Here is a 19,232-nt window from a genome sequence, read left to right on the forward strand (position 1 = left end):
ACATATGTTAATTCTGTTTATAGTGCAACAAAGTTAATAAAACAAAGAAGTACACTTTGTAACGCATATCAGCCTAAGTTTATTTCATTTTAAAACGCAATAAGAAAAGTTGTACAGTCTAAACGCCGCTTTGAACTGCGATTATTCAAAACTTAGGTTTGAGGGCAGAGAAAAGTTAAAGTAAGCACTTGGGGAAAATCACGCAAATAAAGATTTGAGCAAACAATATTGTAAGAGGGCGAGGCAGTTTGCTAAGCGTTAGTGAATAGTACGCGTACTCGTGGATAGTGGGTACTATTTTCGCATACCTTTTTACCTAAATATTATTGCGATAGTCTAAAATTAGGCACGGTTCTAAATAACACAAGGAGGGTAGAGGTTAAACGTTTAACATTCTTATGTTTGTCGTCCACATCATAAATAAAAAACATTTCAAATCCTATCGCAGGCTAGACTTACCAGCTGCCAATGCCTTACTTGCAACAAATTCTTGACGGCCGACTGATTTTGGTTAGCCTAATGAAGTCAACTCGCAGTTCTTGAGATAAAGGGCTTTTATGTTGGCCAGTGTTACTCCAAAAGTAGCCTAAACTAAGTTACTTATACAAAGGGTAAAAACATGTCATTCTTCATTAGCTTTTAGTTTGGAGTCATTTGTGATCCGACGTTGAAAATGAATAACCTGTTAGCGACCTGTCTCCTTATAACCGCCAGCTGTATGTGGTGGTGTACGGAAGCTGGAAGCGATATCACAAAAATGAACTTCCTGAAGACCAACGATGACGATGAATGCAGGCGACACAACAACGAAGGTGTCTGCGAAATTGATGAAAATGGCCACTACACTTGCGCATGCTTGTACCACGAGAAGCCTGCATTTGTAAGTTTTTGTGTTGATGTCATCATGCGTTTGATTGTTGATGGCACAATGTCAATTTTAATTCGAGAGTCGCTATCTCTTTGTTTTATTCATATAACGTTTGACTTTTGACTTGGGGTCAACAGTGATGTGCTACATTGCTCCACGCAAAAACTCAACAACGCTGGTTCCCATGTAATCGTATAGTAGTAGGCTAGTCGTCTGATTTGACCCGAGTTGTTTGGATGTTGTGTTTGTGAACAAACGGTGTCACTCGTATGCAAAACAATATATAAGCTTCGTTTTACATACACCTTATTTTAGAGGTGAAACATTGACTCAAAGGCAAAATGTCCTATTCCCTCGACAGCTTTTTGTAAAAAACGTACTGTGCATTTTTGCTGTACCCCCAAAAGACACTGGGCAAAAAAAAACATAAACAAATTACCCGAATTTTATCGCTGTAGATCCATTCCAGTTTTTTTTTGTTGGTTTACAGTCGAAGAGCGAATGGATGGAAAAGAGACAAGTGAGACAATTCAGTCACAAATGTGAGAGAATTCTTCTCGACTACCACGAAGATACCTGCAAGGTGCTTCTTGGAAACCCCGACGTGAGTAGCCTACGACCGACCGGCGTATGAAGCATTTTATGTTTATCAATCCCAACATTTTGCGTGAAAACATGCAATTAATACGTGGGAAATTAAAATTACATACATGCCGAATCGCTGTCAACCTCATTGTTTGAATAAAAGAAATCGTAGTTTTCAGTTATCTGATAAGTATGCCGGCAGTATTTTCGTACGTATTTACCCAGACCACCAAGCACTCCATATATGAGTCCGCTTCGTTAGCTCCCCATTTTTTAAATGACTGTTGCATTATGCTCCAATACAGTGCTACTACAATTTTGTAATAGGCCTACGCTGTAAAAGCAACGCGATTTCAGTCACGTTCACGGTTTCAGAGGATGTTTTGTAACCACTTTATGGTAAAGGGGACTCCTGCATTGGCGATACTGCGGAACGCACCGTTACTTATAGTTCACATTTCTGAATATTTTTTTTTCGTTTTTATTCCTTTAATCTATTTTGATGTTTTTAAACATAGGCTATAGTTAACCCTTAACATCCTTTTATTAAACAGACCTTTATAGTAAATTGATTGCCCTTTAAAGTGGTGATCCAAATTAATATAAACATAATGTTCATACAAGGTTTAAGCAATCCAATCTTTTTAATTTTGGTTTATTTTTAGAGAACCGATAATTGGGAGTTTCTGTGTCCAAACAACGGCTTCTTTCAGACTTGGGGAGCCTTTGCGCCAGAGAAAGGATCATACCACGTCCGATTATGGTAAATCGTATGACAAAAATGTAAATTACTGCTTGAATGCAAATTCTAACGTCCGCTATTTCACAACAAAAACGTCATACTCCTTTTGTGACCGACACTCCACGCTACTTTTGACACATCAGTTGTCAGTCCTACTAAACCAGAATCGGTTAATAGTTATAGGCACATTTTATTTTTTTATTCTGCTCTATGGATGGAGTAGCATGTCAGCCGATCCGACAATTTTTAGCTTCAGGCCAAGTTGAAATATTTGTTCTTCGACCTAGAAGTTGTACAGTAGAGTTGTGTTTTTACTGGCTTACGCTCATGTAATAGTTATGCCACACATTTAAGTATAAGAACATAAATCGTAAATAAAATGCAAATCTGGAGTAGCCTATTTTTAATTTAATAATACTAAACCACACAAACCAAAGCACTACCTCCAACCCTTATTCAACTTAGTTGTATAAAAGGGGCGTCCCATAAGACTTAGAAAATGCAAATACCTATATGATCAAAATACATGAAAGCCGAAACGTTAAAACTGATTTTACCTCTGGCAAACTAAGCCCAACATTTCAAGATTCGGCCTCTATATTGCATTTGTGAGACCAATAAAGCGTTACGTTTTTTATACAACACTATTTGTCGTAATTTTATCTAAACAAATACTGTCTTATATCCTGTTAGGTATCGGTGCTGCAACGTCAGATGCCCGAAATGGAACTGCATGTGGACCGATCCATCTTTTGCCCAGAAAGAGTTTGAGCTACCTCTGGTTGGTGTATACGTGCAGGGTGTGAAGGCCAAGTATATCCACAATATGAAGTAAGTGCGTGTGTCAAGATGAGGATTCTTTTTGTTTTCACTTACACTGACTTTAAACTAAAAACGACAAAAACATATGTTCAAAAGTCTTTGAAAGAATAATGAAAGAAAATTTTAAAACAGGTTGGGCAACCACGACCCGCAGGCAGGGCCCGGTCCGCCAATGTAAATTATCCCACCGCGACCTCTTTACAAAATGTATACAAGGTAGTGCCCCATATTTTTAACTAGTTTCAACATTCAAAAAAAGGTTTGATTTTTGCTCTCCGTGCAAATCGTATTGTGCTTAGTGGTATATTTGCCCTTTGATGGAGTCTTTTTATAACAAAGGCGACGTGCGCTTGGAAACAATGGAAATTGTTCGCAGCATTGAACGAAAGTTTCTCTAACTTGATCCAAATATTTTTTTCGCGGATGTGTTCAGTCCTTTATGAATAACATATAAGAACAAGAGTATAGGAAATGTATGTTTTATTTTGTGTGCTTAATGTGCCACGTCTCCTTGTAAATCAAATTTAAACCAAACGAGTGCAATGTTTTTCTCGCTCCGATCGTTGCTAACTTCTTGAGAATAATTAATTCAGTTTCTATTGCATAAAACATATAGGTCCGCTCATGATTAAGAGTTACTATAATAAAAAACAAACTTGTCGAGTTTGTTTTAGTCCGCGAATATGAAAAGGTTGCCGAACCCTGTTTTAAAGATAACATTTGACATACTGAGTCGGTTTTGTTACATAATTAGGAAAATAAACAAGTTTTGTTAGTTTATTTAACTTTAGCGTAGTTGTTACGTTAGATTAGTATATTTTAACCAGAGTCCATAATCCTCTTGGTGCCCACGTAAAAGTTTTGACCATTTCACGCACTATATTAAAATTTGTTTAGCCTCATCACATCATTTCTATTGAGTTGTAATAACAGTTTTACTAGATCGTATAGTATTATTTTAAATGGGTAAATGCGTCCACTGGGCAAAACAGTTTAAAAACCTCTTCTTTAGTTTGTTGGCATTTTGTATAGCTGCGTTTTTTCATTTATTAAAATTTGATCATACAACAGGTCCGGTTGCTTATATTTGTTATCTGCAATTGTATTACCTTGGTACGAGTAGTATTACTTACTAAAGGCAGATGTTTTTTTAAAATGGTTCTTAAAAAAATTAAAGATAGCCTGGTAAGTTAAAGCGGGAGCGGGGAACTTGCAACGAGCATTGTTTTCTGAATATATTAAATCTTGAAACATAAACACTGTAAAGTTTCCCATGGCGTCATCTCCTGATAAAAGCCCTCGCAAGTCATTTCTGAATTTATATGCTGCCGGATGCGAGTAACGGACTTTCTGGTTGACATTCATCAAATTCGCCGACAAAGATACCGTGTTGACCTGAGCGTAATCGGCATGACCTTTTATGTGCCCGACTTAAGGACTTTACCAACATTTTGCCTGTTCTCGGGCCACAAAGAACTAAACCTAAATAAAGACGAAATAAATGCTTTGACATTCGCAAATGTAGTTTGGACAATGAATAATTCAGGCATTTCCAAATTAAATGCTACTAGCCTGTCGAAAATTTTTAAACGTTTATTCAACGTTGTGTTTTAAGACAGTATTACACTCTCGTTATACTGTTGAGGAAAATTGGCTTGGTACTGGTACTGTCAGCACAGATCGACCTGACACACAGGTGCTGTCACTGCAAAGTGGACTAATGGATAACTAGAAGCCATCTCAGCTCGTGGATAACATTAACCCATTTTTGGATTTTCTTGAATAAACTAAAGTGATTGAATTTATAAAACAGAGCATTCACCGAGCGTTATAACGCTTATCGCCAAATCTTTCATTAGGCGGTTTCCGGTTCTGGTTTGCCGGTGGAAACCCATACATGTTTTAAGTGTGTTTCACGCCTTGTCGTTTTTTGTCACAGGGACAGTTCGTGGCAGCTGCAGCTGTGTACTTGCGAAAACAGCGATGTTCGCGATGAACTTTAAGGAATCCTCAGGTCTAACATTTACAACAAACACAACTCAAGAATGCTCCAAGAATAATGTATAAACCTACAGTTATATCTCTATCGTTTCCAAGTCGAAAAATACATTTTATTAATGTTGTCGCGGCATAATATTTGATACCTCTTACATTATCGATTTTTGTTACTCCAATGTTGAAAGTTTCGTTCGGTTATAGTCTTTGCATGATGAGTGAAGAGTAAATCGTTATTGATCAAAATATTTGTTTTGTGTAATTTCTCGTCTTTCTGGGATTTGCCTCAACCAATGTCACACTAAATGTACACATCTGTAACTTGTATTCCTTTATTGTGAAAACAATATATACAAGACCTCAATTGATACATCTTTTTAGCACTGCAAATCGTATTTCTAGATGTTTTGTGTATAGCTTTTTTTAAAACGCTTGGTTAAAATAGCCTATACGCTCTGGTGATAAAAAGAAACCTAATTTGTGTACAATAACGCGCCAATAGTCCCTATTTTACTTAGCATGTGTAAAAAGTAATATTGATTGTCAATTACTGAGACTATTAGCTGGTGAGTTGTGTTCTTTCGTGAATAAACCAATCAATACCTAGAAAAAAATAGAAATAAATTTAGCCTATTCTCTAGCGGCAGGAAAATGTTTCATATATGCAAAATAATTAGCCACCTTCAAGGGCAATATTGACAAAGTTAACATATTCCACAGCTTTGTCGACAGTTCTTTCGCACAAATTTAACCCAGTACCCCTTGGAACAAAAGTTTTTGGACGACCATCGTGTGCAGCTGAACGGGTATACAGGACTGTCAATGCACGAGCCTGCATATAAAGTGTATAGCGAAAATAAACGTTGTCTAATAATGCAGTTTACGGCTTTAAGAATTTGGTTATTTGTTTTTACAATTATTAAAAAAACACTTACTTGAAGCTGAGGCATCCGCCAGCGAGCAAACCTGACAGGTTGCTGGACATCTCTGTTTTACCCAAGCACCCAAATTGCCGTGACAGTAGCCCATGGTTCCCCAAACAGAGCATCTGAAGTTTCTGTCCTTGCAAGCTGGGATTACATAGCACTATGGTTTGGTGCGGAACCAAAATTACATCATCTAAAGTTTTATAGTAACTCGAATAGGGTTGCCATACCGTACATCAGGATGTTCCTTTGACATGTCAGGGAAATTAGTTCTGAAATCTACGCCACCGAGAACCACTTAAATATATCAGCAATAGTTTCACAATTATCGTTTCCGACATTTGCAAATATGAAAATTTGTTTCAAATTGTGTACGCTGTAATTAACGTTTTCTTAGATAGATTTGTTTTTGTAAGAGGTAACACGTCAGCATTCGGTCTTAGAGTTGCCGCATTGGAAACACAAAAAAGAGCTACAAAGCAGCAATATCTCAGGAGAATATTCTATATTACAATTGTAGTAAGGTGCAAGAAAACTGTCGTGCTAATTGTTCATTTTATTGGCATGCTCATGTATCGCCCATGATTCTAGAAAGACTCGGTAATGGTAGTCTACTCGCGAGTCACAATACACGAACATTCAAAGTCGATGTTATGACTTAGGCTAGTCGCGTGACTGGCTAACGCTGATTTTGATGTATCTCGTTGACGGACATCCCGCTTGTGCTATTTTTTTCTAGTTTTGAATGAACGGCTTGTTTCACCAACATATATCGCTGAACATTTCAACAATTCAACATAGGGAATGCAATAGACTACATACACCCTTTTTGTCGAATGTATTGACAGAGTCTTTTAGGGTTATGGCTACTGACACTCCATATAATGGGGGAATTAAAACACAAGTTTTTTTAATTTTGGATAACGGGGGAATTATAGCACAACTGAACTGTAAACCGACCAACATATAAAGAGTTTTCTACTTCACATCGCATCACCCACTGAGTCACAAACGTGCGGTCGTACATACCTTAACGCAGGGTATCCAAAACGTATTTGGACCAAGGACCACTATTTGTGAATCTGTTTTTTTCAAGGACCGCAATACAAATCAAAAATAAATAAATCCGAATTTTATTTATTTACAAAACTGACAACATTAATGGGACGGAAACTTTTGTGCAGGCAAACGGTTGGAATGTTTGTCAACAAAACCGCAAATTCCGAATGGCGATTAGTATATTATTACGTTATAGACGAGGAATACGTAAACAACTTTTTGACTAAAATGATGGCACAACAAGTAAGATTTATGATTCTGGATAGCAGAATCTTTCGAAATCATTACGTTGTGCATAACTGTAGCAATTATCTTTGAAAGGGTACGTACTGTACAACGTATATGTGTGACTTTTTGAATTCCTTAACGGACCGTGCTAGACGCCTCACAAGCGATCCGGCAGACCTTACCGACGAAATGACGCGAGTGCACACAGCGAATGGATGCTTAAATAATGATTTAGTGATAATACCCAAGATTCCAAATTTATCGGAGGTTATCCAGCGAATGTTACGAGATTTTGGAATTTCAGTAGCCATAACCCATATACAGAAGCGCCCGCAGAAAACTTCCAGGGGGGAGGGCTTTTTGTCGCCTTGTGGTTTACAACGTGGGCCATGTGTGTTTTTTCTTCTGTTTATCTGGTGTATATATATTTTTTCGCCTATAGTTACAATTATTTTACCCTGAAGAAAATTGCCGAATAGGTAGTCGAAACGTTTCTACTTAATAAAGTTTTGCCGGAAGAACCGTATTTGAAACAATGCCTGACAGCAACAGTATGTTCATGGCTTTATATATTTTTGTTATTATTACTAGACAAGGCCATTAAATTGGAGCTATGCTTCGCCATTAATTGAGTAATGGTGACGTGATAAACACTGGTTTATTGAAGCCAATGTCATTAACACAATTTTAAGAGGGAGGTTGTTCTTGCTCCTTCCATTGTATTATTTTAGTTTATAGACTACTGTTTGTCTTTTTTATGACAGTTTCTTTTCTGTGAACGTCTTGCGTCTCCTAGGTTGGAAACCATTTTTTTATTTTATTCTAATTATACAAGACACTCAGAAATAAGCACGTTTCTTACAATACGCAAATTATTATTTTTTAGAAACTAACTAACTAAAATAAGCACAAATCTTAACAAGGCTCGGAATGGCAACCCTTTATACATGTCTATTTTTTGTCAGTGTGACAGGTAACCTACCGAATCGTTCGCATGCCAGCAGAGAACAGTCTCTTGCCTCTTTGGTCGCCCCAGACCCACAACCACTGGTCAACGTACACTTCCTGAACCTGAATTGTTGCGAGGTCCCACATGTTTTGCTGCAAGACCCAAAAGATGTCCACTGTGTAAATCCTGAAAAAAAATATACAGGTAAAAATGGTAATTTCGTAATCAGGGGCGTGTCACAGTAATCAACCGGAGTGGGGAAATTCCAAATACACAAAGATTAAACTACAGCCACCTTCAAATACATAAAGTTGGCACTATAGGGGCTTCCACATACATAACACAAATACAAAGTATGAATAAGATAAGATGGATACAAAAATCACAAGCTGGACAAATTCTATCAGCACCACTCATATTGTCCAGATCTGGGCGCGATTTTTTTATATTTTTGATTATAACATATATATCTATATCCAAACTTGTTTTATATCGTCACAGTATAACGTCATATGTGTGTATTTGAGATCCTCTTTTCGACCCGGCTCGCCACAACCTTGTGTGTTTCTTATGTGACTGTCAAGTTTGAAACGAGGCGAACTGAAGCAGGAAAACACAGGAATTTTTCACACAACAATACGGAAAACTTTGCATCATCAAATATGATATTATGTAACTGAAGAACATATTTGGCAAACGAAAGCTGAAACGCGTAATCTAAAGCCCTATTTAAAAATTCGTAAGATAACTTAATATTAATATGAACTCTAAGATTTGGCTTATGGCAATTAATTAATTTGGGTGTTTAAGTGTTGATAAACACGTAACAGTGACCTGCTGTAAAAAAATTTGCCCACTTTTGTTTTATACTTTCAGCTTCTTATTTTGAAGTTACAAACCTTAACTTTTTATTTTTTCATTACAAAGAGTTAAACGTATGCTATAACGCGTCAAAATAGATCACTGCGGACGTAATGCCAAGTTTGTCAAATTATCCTGTTTGCCAATTGTCAATTATCCTGTTAAAAACAAAAAACAACATGTTGGTAAAATAAGCTAATTGGCGAAGGTTGTGCGGGCCACTAAAATAGGTGCGCCGGGCCGTATGCTGCACCCCTCTGTTCTAAACATAGATCTGATACATAACAATTAAGTCATTAATCGGCCCGTCGAAGAGCATAATCCCTTTCGAAATTTTGTTCTTGTTGCTCACTGTCGGATTTCGAGCGGAGAGAAAAGGTGCTCGTCGGCTTTGCGCACGGGATTTTCATGTGATGCCATTCTTCGTTCGTAGTAGAAACGTAAACACTGTAATCACAATATAAGCAACAAAATTTGACCCGTTTCTGGTACGACCTAAATCGTGGTAAAATTGGTACGCTATGAATCCGTGACCAAAGGCAGTATTTTACCACGTTATTAACATACTTAGGTTTCTCATGTTTAATGGTTTTCAAAATAATCCTTGTATAAAATATTGGCTAACTAAACGACCTTAATATCTTATAATTGCAACAACAAGCACGTTAGCACGTATACGTTACATTTTCTGATTTTATGTGAAAGTTTAGCGCATTTTGAAATCTGGCGGATGTTAAACAAGTGCAACATTTCGCCATTTTAATAAAGCCAAAGTGAAAAGTTTATATCTTAGATAAATTGCTTTAGCCCATACAAGAACCTCAGGATGTGTATTGTATGTATTGCATATAGTTAGTTAACGCGGCATTGTAATTAAGCCTAACATAATTAAGCGGTTGTGATAAATGTATGGACGCTTACAAAAAAGAGATGTCCTGGCTGCATGTTCCTTTCCACGTGTAGGTGGCAAATTTCTTGAGCGAAAGGTTAGTGTCCGAGCTTATCGAGGATGAGTTTTTACCCTCGCAGTTCAGGGCCTTTTCTCCTTTGGGTAGGTCATGACCCGACCACGTCCCCACCAGAGGCGCTGTGTGGAATGACTTTGAACGTGCTTGGATCAAAACTTGCCGAAAAATGCCGAGGATGTTAACTGAATAATACATTTGTAAAGAGTTGTTATTGAAATATGTTATCGGTGTATAACTCTTATCCCGAGAAAAGAATTTGTTTCATTGTTTCGCGCATTGAGTATTTTGGGGTTATAGAATATAATACATGTTCAGATTTATTCTGGTTATAGTCCACATTTTAGTTTATCTAATAATGTTGTAACTACGCGTATGGCAAACACAGAATAATTAATCTTTCAGTGAGTTTTCGGTAAGACCAGATTAAAGAAGCTCATTCACTCTCGCACATGTTGTAACAGTCAGATCTGAATGCCAAAGGTTAAAGGTGGCTCTTTGTTTGCAAACACATCAAACAAGTGTATACAGCCAACAGTTACTGACCTTTGAATGTAACTTATTAGCTTACTTTTAACATACCAAATATTTATTGTTTTTTATCCCAATATATAGCCTAAATGTATTGCTTTAACAATCCTTGGAAAGTTTTGTTGTTAAGGAGTGGTATTTTCAGCTCCATGATTAAATGATAATTAGGTTCCCAAATGACACTTTTCCGTCGTTTAAAATAAAATTTGCGCACAAATTTTCGCCCGAAGCGGCATACTTAGGTCCAGGCTGCCTTATCTCTGTGATCATAGCTGAACATCGCTTCGCGAAGCATTTGGGCGTTAAAATTAGCAATGTGCAACCTGATTTCCGCTGACTGTGGCCTACTTAAGGTTTTAATGGGAAAATAACTTTTTAATAAGCAGATCGCTTCTGTTATAGCTCACTTTACATAACAATAACATGTATATGTTCGAATTACCAAGTTATTTGGGTCGGGCATAGTTTTTATCGCTATTTTATCTATTTTGCAATCAGTGGGCAAATGTACAGTAAGTCAGGTTTAAAATGATTGTCTTGTTCTGTTATTATTAGGGCCCGCAAAAGTTAATAAAGTCAACAATTTTTAAGGACTTCGTCTGTCCACAAATCAAAGAATAAAGTTGTATTCAGCACCTAAGGGACTGTTTCTAAGAAGTTTATAGGTCAAGATGAAGTCAAAATTTTCAGTAAAGTCAAAATTTGTGTTTCTTGAGAATAATTTTTGTAAAAATCGTGGAAGCATTGTAAATCAGGAACTGCGACACAATTAAACCATATTAACCCATAAAAGCAGGAAATATGTCACAATGTTCACTTGGATCAGCTGTAACTTATATCGCAAATTTTAAGTCAAAAAAAATAAAATCACAAAAAAAAATTTTTTTTAGGTCAAAATAAAAATTTCCCTAGTTATTATATTTACGATTAATCGTGTAAGCCAATGAAACACATTTAGTTATTTCAGTATGTATAGAAAACGAAAATCATTTCCTGCAACACAAACAGTAGTGTAGGAATTTACAAAAAAGCGTTACAACGAAAATAGATGTGAACAAATGCACATTAGCGTTTGAATTGATATCCACTTATTTGGCCACAACCAAAATTTTCCAACTAAATACACTCTTGTTTTATATGTTAAAAAGCCTGACTTTTATATTAAAAAAAGATAGGCCTTTAGAAGTATTTACTTGTTTGACAAAATAGCTTTCCATAAAATCTACCTGTTTGTGCTGTGTTGTCTTCGGATACGAACAACCTCACACGAAACGGCAACTTTTCCGCATCCATATTCTCAGATTCGTCGTTGAAGCGTTTTGGATCGCCCATTGGAGTGCATGGGTTAACATGGGTGACCATACTCAAATGGACAACAGAAGCTTGGGAATGTTGGTACAGCACGTTTAAAAGTACAATAATCGAAAACGTTTGCAGAGTTGCAACCATTTTACTTTAAAATATGCCTTTAACAATCGCGTATGCAACTGCGGTAATATAAGGGTTAAATAACAGCTAACATTAGGTCATTTATTTAAACAGTGAACAACAAGTGTTAATCTTATTCTAGTTTTACTAAAAAAATACACATTTAATGTAAGTCATTTATCGCTGTTGCTTATTCCAGACTACAACCTCGCCTCTTCACACTTACCAATAAACACACGATTTGTTTTAAAACTCGGATATAGATCGAGAGGTAAATGACGCAGGATAGCGGCTTATCGGCACCACAACTTTACGGACTGCGCGTCAACCAAGCCAAACCAAAAATATCCTGAACTTTCGTCTTCTGAGATTCCGTGCGCGATGGCACATCGAAATGCTACACCAACATTGTCGAAAGCACGTCAACGCGTACCGTAATAAAGGCGGGGAAAAATGTGCGATTACAGCACCAACTATATGGTTTTGCACGCGCTTGTTCTAAAACGCGTAAAGGCTGAGTAATCCCTCGTTGGATAAAGACACATTTGATTATTTATGCTATTGCCGTCCAATTTGCCCCAAGCAGAATACTCTGCTTGTGTTGTTATTTCACCGTATGGCAATTTTAATGTTTCATAGGATCTTCGAGTTTTAAATTTGTTTGGCATTTACGAATTCGACATCACAGACAAGTTTATCTGTTAACCTTTTTAATACCATAATGTCTAGGACCGAAAAGCAAATCAGCCTACACTTTGTCAACATAAAGACATGTATTAGAAATTTTGTCAACTTTTATAACATTCATCTTACTAAAATCTCTCAAACTTAAGTAAAGTGGCATAACAACTAAAGCAAATCACTCCTGTTGCAAACCGAACAATAGATGAATTACAGCACCCCACGAAATGTATTTTAGAATATGAAAAACAAGTGGTTAAAGAATAAACTGAATAGGCCTAAAAAGTATTAAAATCCGGTAACGATCGTGATAAAGCGTATATACTTAACGGGACTGGAATCTATGATATTATAGGGTCAAGAAAAATACGTTTACAAGATAGCTCGGCAAACTCATTTCATCTGAAAGTTCAAACAAAAATAGCAGTCAAACAATGGCGCATAGAACCAGAAAAGTGGGATAAACAAACGCACAGAAAAATAACAAGGCAACTACACAAAAATTTAGAGATCGCCTCGCGGTTACTCTCTGGCGGCGCCAATGCTTGGAAGCAAAATGCCTTGTTTGCTTTTCCTCGTCTCGTTGTGACTTTCCAACGTTCGGTGGTTCTTAACTTGCTGAATCGGTGCTGTACTTGGCGGCTGAAGAGTAGTCATCACGGTTAATAAATGTGTCATAATGGGGGAACTGTTTAGTCTAGGGTGCGGAAAAAATTGCTTTCGTTTGTGACATCATATTTTCATGTCAGTTAAATTGTGATATTTGACAAAAGGCCGACGTCACTTAGCTTTTAAACAGCAGCGGTATGTAGGTCCATAACGCGCATCACATAACTCAACGCGGTGAAAATAGTATTTAATCTAACGTTTCTGCTTGACGTTTTTAGCTGTGTCGCACTACTTTAATGCGAATTGCGAACATGACTTACGGCTCTCAGCGTTGTTGAATCCAAGTTAGAAGCGGTCACGTATTCGCTTTGCTTCTTGCGTTTCTTAAGGGGAGGCAACTTCCTCGGAATACGAAATGGAGAGTTCACTTTCCACTGAAATACAAACTCTTTGATGAACAGTTTCCTACCTAGCTAAAAACGTTAAAAAATTAAATTTTGTCAATAATGTATGATTTTAGATTAGGTCAGTGCTTTTTAAACACTGGAGGTTGCGGACCTGCAGGGAACTGCGGATACATCAAGGCGGATACATCAATTTCACACAAAGTTTTGGTTATAAGGCGATTTATTTTTTGACTTAGGTTTTAAAATCAGTGTATTCCGAATAAGTCAAAATCTTGTTGAAAAAAAATTATTTTAGGTCAAAATTTGTCAAAATGATAATTTAATAGGTTTAAAATTCATTTTATGTCAAAAATAATCTCCCTAGTTATAAGTGCTATTTTCTTCATTTCGAGAGGCAAATGACATACTAATGAAAAAACGCATTTCCCTGAGTATATTAATTGAACAAATGCGTGCAAATCAGAACGAAAATGCTCTAGGCCTAATCGCATTTAGCTTGAACACATGGGTTGTAAATATTTTTAGTTAATAAAAAGATAGGAAGGCCTTCATGCAACTTGATATTAAAATAAATAGAAAATATAGAACCTCTGTCTAATTCAACTTTGGTACTAAATTGAAAAGTCGCATAATCCACATGGCTGATATGTCACAGTATAAACACATGACTGATATATTTAGTAAAATGTTTCAGATTATTTTAGGATTACAAGTTAAAAACTTATTATAGTTTAAATGAGTAACAACAGCTACAACTAATGTCCATTTTATTTTATAATAAATGTATATAATAAATATACCTTTTTATTTTTTACTCACCCAAGTGTCCTCCCACAACACTTCGTTGATTTTCGTTTCTCCTGGTATTCTGTGTCTATCCCAATATGACTTGTAACCTTTATACAGCCGTAGAGTGTCCATGTGATCGTTATTTGAGCGAATTTCTAGTTAAAATTGTTAGCGTTGTGAAGCATTTATGTTGTTGGATTTGTGCGTTACATTTACCTTTACACAAAATCTTAGCATTACTTCAGCACCACATTAGGCCCATTGTGTTAGTTAAAAAGCCTCTATACGTGTAATTTTAACATTGCTCAAGACCTATGCATACAAAATGTGTTGTTCAAAAACGTACACACAAAAAAGAGTAACTTACTGTAATAATACGCCCATCCGGTTGCCGTTGCCATGTTGAATTGACAACAGTTCTAATTACTAGAAGCAGGGATAACGAAAACCAATAGAAATCTGAAAGCAACAAACTTTTATTACACAAGTCTTTCTATGTTAGCCTTTTTTAAATGCAAACTGTTTTTTTTTTACGATATGATTTTTTAAATTGTAAAAGCTTTCTGGTTTGATATCCCTAAATAAATATTCGCTGATTTGGAGCCTCTGGCTATTCCGAATTACACAGGTCTATTTAGGAAGCGACGCGTGTTTTAGAATCCATATCATGTAGCGCACAAATAATTACATGATACGATCGCCTTGTAAAAGCATGTTGACAATTTTTTGGCCGCAACTGCTGCGCCGGTATTTCCAACAATCTCGAGTCTGGCCGATGTATCCTTAACTTTTGGGAAAACTGAACGAGTCGACTCCATATATACGGTGGGTAAAGTGCGTGGGAGTAGTTAATATTAAGTACGGAAGCTGGTGCTATGACAACTAGTGTACTTTTTGCAGACTACATGGTGAGAACAAACACAATTTGAGTCGAGTAAACAAGCCACCAATGGAGTTGTGAGACCGAGTGTTTGGACATCAGCGGTAAGTCTTATGACAGACTTTACCACCCGGGGTATTCGCAACTGGTGACCGAGATGAAATCACACGGTGCGTCGACGCCGAACTACAAGAAGAGACTTAAGTGGCCTATTTCAAATAGGATTTTTCGTGATGAAGCTTAAAAGTACATCACCGCGTAGTCCAATGATAACGCAAAGGAGAAAAAACATCTTTCGTTTATGTCAGAAAGTTTAATTGAGGTCACCTCGTAAACGTATGGCCAACCTTACTCTCTACTAGAGACCCAACGGTTGCGCATACAAAATCATACGAGGATTTTATACCTCGGTTAAATAGTGTGAAAGCAATATAAATATATTTTACGTTGTTATGAGGCATTTACGTAGATAGGATACTGACAAACGATGCCTTCAGTTAGGAAACACGATAACTTAATTAATTACGCATCACGTTAGGCTATTGTGTCATTACGGTTTAACAATCGTTGTTCCGAAGTCTCATTGACTGTTTTTTTTAATTCACAGATAGTAAAGCTCTATTTAACAACTTGCCTAAAGAAACTGTTAAAACATTTTTCACGTCTAGTATATGAATATCACTATTTCACTTCAAAATACTGCATTTGTAATCAAAACTGTACTCGGCCACTCGGCCAGCTGAAAAGCGCCCAAAAAACTTTTACCTTTGTTTTAAAAAAAGCCGCAGTAAAACTGCTAATGAAGTTATCGTAACTTGTACGTTTTTCATACAATACAGAAAACAAAATCTTTTTTACTCTGGGACTAGTCTCGAACGGTTATATGTATTTAGACAAAATGTTATTGTATAGCCATTTCATGTATGAACAAACTGTCCGGTGGTAATATCCACTAACTTTCCAAATTGACAAAACATTTAAATTATTCTTAACCGTCTTTCATATATATTAAATCATTCTTAACCGTCTTGCATATACTACGCTAGCTAGTTTTCGCGCGGGAGCGCTGTAAAACGTAAACCCGCACCTGACAATTGCTGTGGTGACAGTTGGCTTGTTGCCTACAATAAGAATGTTAATTTTACTCGGAGCTAAACGCACTTCGCTTTGTTTCCTTCTACTTACTGGCCTTTGTGCGAACGACGACCAACCATGTTTGCGCATAATAATTGTTGACTGCAAGGAACCTACATAACAGTTGATTTTACGTAAAATATTATGTTCAACATCGCGACATATGTAACTTTAAATAATGTTTTGACTATAAAAAAAGTAGGCTAGAGATTTTCTTTGAAAAATGTGGTCAAATGTTCCTCTCGGTGTGCCTTAATGTTTTAAGACCATAAACATAAGCACTTTTTTTTCTCTTTGCTGTGGTGGTTCGGAAAACCAAAAACTAATGAAGATAGTCAGATTGGGCAAGGCTAGCTTGGACAACCAACTGTTTAGATCGTCGTCGTTTACGCCCTATTTTAGTCTCTGGCCGCTATATATGACCTTTTATTGTTTTATGTTTTACATGTAAGTTCGCCTGTATCGCCCTATATTATATACTGAACTGATAAGTCTCGTGTAGCGCTTGGCATCCGACGGGCCGTAAGGTGGAAATCCTGTTTTTTGGCGTTACAAATTGTCGACCACGCCCTACAGTCGAGTAAGGGGCACTACACGCAGCCATGTTATCCTACATTGCCGCCACCTTTTTATCGATCGGGTGACAATTTTAAATCTTTCTTACCTGTGTTTAAGTCCAATTGTAGTTGCATTGCGGCAAAGAGGATGTAAGAAATTTGTTGTTAGCATGCCCGGATAGGGACTTTTTGTTCGACATGAACGATGCAGAAAGTAAGCTTTAAGATTTGTCTTATGCGACCATAGTCGAACGCGCTTTATCGGCCAATGATTTAAATAGCGGTTTTAACAAACGAGACGAGTTGCTAGACAGGGTACAAATGACAAATGAAGGTATAGGGAGTTTGTATATTGTTTACAAAACCTTGGGGATTTAACCTACCCAGCCGCCAACGATAAGGCGATAAAAAACGAAATGCTATATATGGTTTTGCTGCGCGGCTTAAGCGACAGGACGCTCGCCGAAACTATTAGTCAAGACGTCTCACTACAGTATAAAGCGCAACTTTACACAAGCAGCTAAGATGGCCGTGCACGCGAATGTTGTCAGCCTCTCTCTGCTTAATCGTTTGTACGCTTGTTGTTCTTTTTACTCCTTCTTTCTCACTCACGTTGTATCGCTTTTCCACTTTTGCACCTCACTCCTGCACTTACGCCATTGTTTCTCTTTGTTGTGGTGATTCGGAAAACAGAACACAAATGAAGACAGTCAGGTTGGGCAAGGCTGGAAAACCACCTGTTTAGATCGTTGTCGTTTACGCCATAATTTAGCCACTCATAGAGGCCATGGAAAATATGCCACCAACTAGACTTGGACATCTAGATTTATTTTAGCTTTTTAAAATTAGATTAGAATTAAAATTAGAGCATTTTAGTTTTTCTAAATTAGATTAGAATTAGAATTATATTGTTTTAAGTTTTTTCAAATTAGATTAGAATTAGAATTACCGAATTCCTAAAGAAACAAATTTCAACTAGAATCACATTTAATTATTTACAACCAATTTAATTTAATCGCAAAGTATTCTTATAAGAATGTGAATGGTAAACATGTGTGTGCTAATTTTTAGGCATTTTTATGCTTTTTAGACTGTAAAAAATACATACAAGTCGTTCCAACAAAAGAGTTTTAATTGAAATTCTGTGTTTTAACTGAGAGACTCAAAATGTCGTTGGACAAAGTAGCGTTTTTGAAAAAATCCGAATTAGATTAGAACTAGAATTAGAGCACACAGGCAATTCATAAATTAGATTAGAATTAGAATTAGCCGCATTTTACTCTAATTTAATGAATTAGAAAACTAGAATTGTCTAGTTGTCCAAGTCTGCCACCAACATACGCTATTCCACCTTAACAATTTACACTTATCAGTTTCGAAATTTTGGTACTGCCATGCGCAGAAGTCGGACTCGGGTAATTTTACCTAGTCTTACGTACGCGAGTTCAACTCCGCAGCCCTGCTGTGATCTGACATCTAATTTACGTATCTTGGAGATGACTTTAAATCTAATTTCAGAAGTTAAATTCCGTGAAGATACCATAACCCTACTGAAAACAACTAACTGTCACGAACACAATAATTTGCCCGCTATTTTGAAATATACTTGGACGCTTTTCAACCGATACCTATTAAGTGTTAACTATCAGTTTCGGTTTCAGTTTGTTTTCTCAGTCACACAAAAACACACGTAGGCTACTTACTTTTAATTTAGAATGCTCTGCTTCAACGTAGTAAACATTACGCCAATTTTGGGCATTGTGACGTATTACGAACGGTTAGAAAAATAATGTTAAATACAAGAGTTAAGACACTAGTTTGTGACACGAACACTGGAGATCTAACGAAATATGTGTGCAACCATTTATTTAGCGCTAGTGTGAGTGATGTAATAATAATGTTATTCATGTGGTAGTGACGAAATGGTTCCACTTTCTTAAGGTGATATAACATGCGCGTTAAATCATTCGGCGTGCCCTAAAAAATCATTTCGCGTGCCACTTTTGGCACGCGTGCCAGGAGACCGACCCCTGGTATAACGTATACAGAAGTTATCATTCATGGGCATCTTAATTCTCTAATATTTATCCCTTGAAATATAAAAAAACATTGTACGTTATTCAGTAAACTTCTCTATACATTAATAGACTTAGGGCAAGATAAAAGGCATTTTGCTGCGCCACGATTATATACTGTGACGTCATACTGAAATAAAC

General features: G+C 36.7%; 3 protein-coding genes across 4 annotated transcripts; 1 reads left to right on the plus strand and 2 right to left on the minus strand.

Moving 5' to 3' along the window:
• The first annotated feature begins 621 nt into the window (after positions 1-621).
• Positions 622-5,640, plus strand: LOC146164101 (uncharacterized). The gene is made up of 5 exons (XM_083381670.1): positions 622-880; positions 1,359-1,472; positions 2,119-2,216; positions 2,889-3,026; positions 4,957-5,640. Exons 1-5 carry the CDS (start codon positions 674-676, stop codon positions 5,018-5,020), a joined length of 621 nt encoding a protein of 206 aa, XP_083237796.1. The 5' UTR covers positions 622-673; the 3' UTR covers positions 5,021-5,640.
• On the minus strand, positions 5,321-12,014 carry LOC146164102 (uncharacterized). Of its 2 annotated transcripts, XM_083381669.1 has the most exons (7): positions 11,758-12,014; positions 9,957-10,185; positions 9,388-9,482; positions 8,208-8,360; positions 5,948-6,082; positions 5,694-5,844; positions 5,321-5,615 (listed from the first exon to the last, which is right to left on the minus strand). In XM_083381669.1, the coding sequence occupies exons 1-6, from the start codon at positions 11,978-11,980 to the stop codon at positions 5,717-5,719; spliced, it is 963 nt and encodes a 320-aa protein (XP_083237795.1). In that variant the 5' UTR covers positions 11,981-12,014; the 3' UTR covers positions 5,321-5,615; positions 5,694-5,716. The 2 variants fall into 2 exon arrangements, with proteins under 2 accessions (XP_083237795.1, XP_083237793.1); XM_083381667.1 differs by having other exon boundaries at positions 5,321-5,844.
• An 836-nt stretch (positions 12,015-12,850) lies between these two features.
• LOC146164103 (uncharacterized) lies at positions 12,851-14,943 on the minus strand. The gene is made up of 4 exons (XM_083382847.1): positions 14,813-14,943; positions 14,476-14,600; positions 13,570-13,683; positions 12,851-13,282 (listed from the first exon to the last, which is right to left on the minus strand). Exons 1-4 carry the CDS (start codon positions 14,844-14,846, stop codon positions 13,163-13,165), a joined length of 393 nt encoding a protein of 130 aa, XP_083238973.1. The 5' UTR covers positions 14,847-14,943; the 3' UTR covers positions 12,851-13,162.
• Positions 14,944-19,232: the final 4,289 nt, after the last annotated feature.

Source organism: Ascidiella aspersa, chromosome 2 (assembly GCF_963924565.1).
Source record: "Ascidiella aspersa chromosome 2, kaAscAspe10.2, whole genome shotgun sequence".
Taxonomy (NCBI): domain Eukaryota; kingdom Metazoa; phylum Chordata; class Ascidiacea; order Phlebobranchia; family Ascidiidae; genus Ascidiella; species Ascidiella aspersa.

Bases quoted from the DNA above. Each gene is read 5' to 3' on its own strand.
- LOC146164102 (XM_083381669.1), bottom strand. From the start codon at position 11,980: ATGGTTGCAACTCTGCAAACGTTTTCGATTATTGTACTTTTAAACGTG. The intron at 9,483-9,956 runs GTAAGCGTCCAT...TTGTGATTACAG, and splicing joins AGCCAGGACATCTCTTTTTT to TGTTTACGTTTCTACTACGA. The intron at 8,361-9,387 runs GTGAGCAACAAG...ATTTTTTTTCAG, and splicing joins TCTCCGCTCGAAATCCGACA to GATTTACACAGTGGACATCT.
- LOC146164101 (XM_083381670.1), top strand. From the start codon at position 674: ATGAATAACCTGTTAGCGACCTGTCTCCTTATAACCGCCAGCTGTATG. The intron at 1,473-2,118 runs GTGAGTAGCCTA...GTTTATTTTTAG, and splicing joins TGCTTCTTGGAAACCCCGAC to AGAACCGATAATTGGGAGTT. The intron at 2,217-2,888 runs GTAAATCGTATG...ATATCCTGTTAG, and splicing joins TCATACCACGTCCGATTATG to GTATCGGTGCTGCAACGTCA.
- LOC146164103 (XM_083382847.1), bottom strand. From the start codon at position 14,846: ATGGCAACGGCAACCGGATGGGCGTATTATTACA. The intron at 14,601-14,812 runs GTAAGTTACTCT...AATTTTAACTAG, and splicing joins CGGATGGGCGTATTATTACA to AAATTCGCTCAAATAACGAT. The intron at 13,283-13,569 runs GTAAGTCATGTT...ACTACTCTTCAG, and splicing joins ATTCAACAACGCTGAGAGCC to CCGCCAAGTACAGCACCGAT.